The sequence below is a fragment of the Vigna radiata genome, unplaced genomic scaffold (assembly GCF_000741045.1).
Source record: "Vigna radiata var. radiata cultivar VC1973A unplaced genomic scaffold, Vradiata_ver6 scaffold_387, whole genome shotgun sequence".
In the NCBI taxonomy this organism is placed as follows: domain Eukaryota; kingdom Viridiplantae; phylum Streptophyta; class Magnoliopsida; order Fabales; family Fabaceae; genus Vigna; species Vigna radiata.
Window position 1 is genome coordinate 83 of NW_014542416.1, and position 4,178 is coordinate 4,260.

At 34.1% G+C, this 4,178-nt stretch overlaps 1 protein-coding gene across 1 annotated transcript; it reads left to right on the plus strand.

Annotated features, from left to right (window-relative positions):
- Positions 1 to 2,069: 2,069 nt before the first annotated feature.
- On the plus strand, positions 2,070 to 3,731 carry LOC106780049 (UDP-glycosyltransferase 73C3-like). Its single transcript, XM_014668282.2, has one exon. It carries the CDS (start codon positions 2,160 to 2,162, stop codon positions 3,633 to 3,635), a length of 1,476 nt encoding a protein of 491 aa, XP_014523768.1. The 5' UTR covers positions 2,070 to 2,159; the 3' UTR covers positions 3,636 to 3,731.
- The last annotated feature ends 447 nt before the right edge of the window (positions 3,732 to 4,178 follow it).

A 4,178-nucleotide genomic window follows, 5' to 3' on the forward strand; every position in this document is an offset into this window, starting at 1 on the left:
GGGAGATTCTGAAAAAAAAAAAAAAAAAAAAAAACAAAACTTGATGGTTTTCACGAGTAGAATCATGGAGAGACGAAGTTGAAGAGGTAGTAAAACATGAGTCTGCATCTTCCATCATTTTCTTCTTGAAGCAAAACCACCACTTGTTGTCTTCTCCCCTCTCGTGATATATAGAGCTCTAAGGATAAGACTAACATTCAGGGCCAAAGACAACACCAGCAAGTGCCTCAAGGAAAACAGAGATGGAACTGCAACCATTTTCCAGCAAAACACAAAGCACTAAAAAACTGAAATGAAAACAGAATACATGAACAACTTTTGGAATGAACAGTGCCTGGTATGGTCCACGTTTTATAGTGCTGGAAATCACTGAGACCTATTAAAAAAATGGTAGCAATTAAAGAGGTATAGTGACAAGTGTTTGGTAGAGATGTTAAAAGTTAGAGGTTTGGGTCAGTGGTAATAAAATTGCAGAAACCTAAACAGAAACGGAAAAGATTAAACTAAAAAACCGGAAAATGGAGAATCAGTGACATAACAAAATAACAGCTAAACAGAGAAAACCAATTTATCATCACATCTTTGTCTTCTCCACTATCGCACAACCAATAGCATATTCTTTTCTATCAGATCGCAAGATTCAATCTCCTCTACCCTTCAACTGTAATAACTGAAACTACCGCTTCCCACCATCATTGGACCAGCAAAGCCAAACCAGAAAAACCCAAAAATCCCCAAATCTGGCCACAACAGAAACCTTCAAAAAGCATCCAGAGCACCACTGTGAATCTCTATCCACCTCCTCCATGCTAAAATCCCAATCACAACCTGTAAGGGAAACCACCTTTAAGATTTGTGCATTCCCAGTTCAAAGAACCAAAACGCAGTCATGAAAATTTGAAACGCAAGAGCGAGAATGTGGAGGAAGAAGAAAGTCTTTTTTATTCCCACTTTGCCCTTTTAAAATCCTCATTACATAAATATTCATTAATAATTTTTAATATAAAATTTATCTACAATGCCACGTCATCAATATTTAAACGGCCGTTAACTATTTTTTAACGGCAGGGGCTGAATTGTTTCAAATTAGCAGTTACGAAGACTCAATTGGAAAAATTTAAAACAAGAAGACCAAAATGAGAGGATCCAACGAAAATAGAGACACCTAAATGGTTTAAACCAAAATTCAAAAGAAAAAGTACAAATTGAACAAAGGGTTAGAATGACAAAATAAAACTAATGACAATATTATTATGTTAATGGTAAAATTAAATAAGATACTTAAAAGAAAAATATTTTATTCATTCAATCAAAACCTTTTTTTAATAAAACTTAATTAAAATATCCAACTTTATGAATTAAATAAAATATAATTAAGTATTTTTTTCCTTAATATAATCTTTATCAGGAAATATTTATATGTTAGTTATGTTGACAGATACACTCGCTATCAATATTTAATTCTTTGCTTCCCTTTTACGTTGTTACGAGTTTGCTTCCACATTTTTCTTTTACTTTAGCGTTCAAGAAAGTCAGTCTTCAAGACATAATTAGTATGGTATTATGAGTAATACTTTTTCACTGTTATTTAAATATACATAAAAATAAAAATAATAAAATTATAAATTATATAATATAATAAAAAGAAAGAAATTAATATATATATATATAATAGATGTAAATAAAATTAAGATATATAATTATAATTACTCTAAAAAATAATAATTGGTAATATCAATTTCGAATTCAAAGGAGATTCCATCTGTCCACTTAAATAAAGATGTGACTTACAAATAAGTTGTGTGAAAAAAATATTATTAAAATATCTTTACCCTTTCTTGTTTCTCTTTACTTTCCTGTGTTATATTAAAAGGACCGATAAATTACATTGATACTAGCAAAAGCAATCTTCAAATATTAATATTTTAATTGAATTTGTTTTATTTTTAAATTTTAAATACTAATATATTATTAAAACAATTTCACGTGGCTATAATTTTTCCATATAAAAATTGGCTAGGTGTACTTGTATAAATATTTTTTATCTAAAACTCGAGGCACTTTCATAACCAATAAGTGTTTATAAATAAATCCATTCTCAGCATTTCAAACAAGTTCAATCTATAACAACAGCTCCATTTCCATAAACCATTCACAAAATGTCTTCCGAAAATTCAAAACTCAACTTTGTCTTGTTTCCTCTGATGTCCCAAGGGCACATGATCCCGATGATGGACATAGCGAAAATTCTGGCCGAGCAGGGTGTCACTGTCACAGTGATCACCACACTCCAAAACGCATCCCGTTTCAAAGCAACTTTTGCCCGTTCCATCGATTCAGGGTCTCAAATCAAACTGCTTGAAATCCAATTCCCATATCAAGAAGCTGGATTGCCAGAAGGGTGTGAGAATCTTGACATGTTACCTTCACTGGGCACTGGCTTGGATTTCTTCAATGCTGCTAACAGCGACACCCAGAAGGAACAAGTAGAGAAACTCTTGGAAGATCTAACGCCCCCACCAAGCTGCATAATTTCAGACATGTGTTTACATTATACAGCCACCATTGCTACCAGATTCAGCATCCCCAGGATCTCTTTCTTGGGACAAAGTTGCTTCAGTCTCTTTTGTATGTACAGCCTGGGAAAATCAAGAGTTCTCTCAGGCATAACGTCGAACACTGAGTACTTCCTTTTGCCTGGTTTGCCTGACAAGGTTGAGATGACCAAAGCACAGCTTCCAGCGCAAAGAACAGATCCTGAATGGAGAAAGTTTTATGCCAGAACAGGTGCAGCAGAAGGGGTTTCATATGGGGTGGTAATGAATTCCTTTGAGGAGTTGGAAGCGGATTATGCCAGCGCTTACAAGAGGGCTAGAAAGGGTAGAGTGTGGTGTATTGGTCCTGTTTCACTGAGCAACAGGGATGAATTAGACAAGGCTGAGAGAGGGAACAAAGCCTCAATTGATGAACATTTTTGCATGAAATGGCTTGGTTTGCAGAAGGCAGGGAGTGTGATCTATGCATGCCTTGGAAGCATGTGTAACATAACTCCACAGCAGTTGATAGAGCTAGGTTTGGCCTTGGAGGCCTCAAATAGACCTTTCATTTGGGTTATAAGGGAAGGGAATCAACTAGAGGAAGTGGAGAAGTGGATGAAGGAAGAGGGGTTTGAGGAAAGAACGAAAGGTCGAAGCTTTGTGATTCGTGGTTGGGCACCTCAGGTACTACTTCTGTCACACCCTGCAATTGGAGGGTTTTTGACTCACTGTGGTTGGAATTCAACTTTGGAAGCAATATGTGCTGGTGTGCCAATGGTGACATGGCCTCTATTTGGGGACCAGTTTCTGAATGAGAAACTCATTGTGCAAATATTAAAGGTGGGAGTAAAGGTTGGGGTGGAGGTTCGTGTGGAATGGGGTCAAGAACAGGAAACAAGCATTTTGGTTAAAAAAGAAGACGTTGAGAGAGCTATTAACGAGTTGATGGATGAGACTAAGGAAAGTGAAGAAATCAGAGAAAGGGTTAAAGAATTTGCAGATATGGCTAAGAAAGCTGTAGAACAAGGTGGATCTTCTCACTCCAATGTCACACTCCTTATCCAAAGTATCATGCAACAAAGCCAGAGAGATGCATAGACGATCTTTCTCACTTGGAGAAAATAGACTGGTACTCATTATATGTTTCATTCCTTTCCTAGATTTTTAGTATCAATGAATAAACTATTGGGAAAATGATATTTTGACACTAATTTTTTTACAAAATTTTAACACTACACAAGTGTCAAAATATGATTGGACGATTTCAAATTTAAAAAAAAAACTTTAATTTTTTTTTCCAAATATGCTCTTGTCTCAGCTTTTTTTAATTTAAAATTATCCAACCACGTTTTGACACGTATACAGTGTTAAAATAGTGTGAAAAATTGGTGTCAAAATATTATTTTCCTAAACTATATTCCACTCCATTAGATCATGATGATGTAGCTGCAAACTTTTATATTTTGTGTTTTCGATGAGACATTTTAAAAGGATAATTTATTTTTAGAGAATTTAAAATATTTAATGGTTTAAATAATAAATTTTTTAAAAAATTAAAATTTTAAAATTTCATTAGAGTAAAAGGACTGTATAAAATTAAAGAATTTTAAATTTTTTCTAAAAGTAAGAATTTATTTCTAC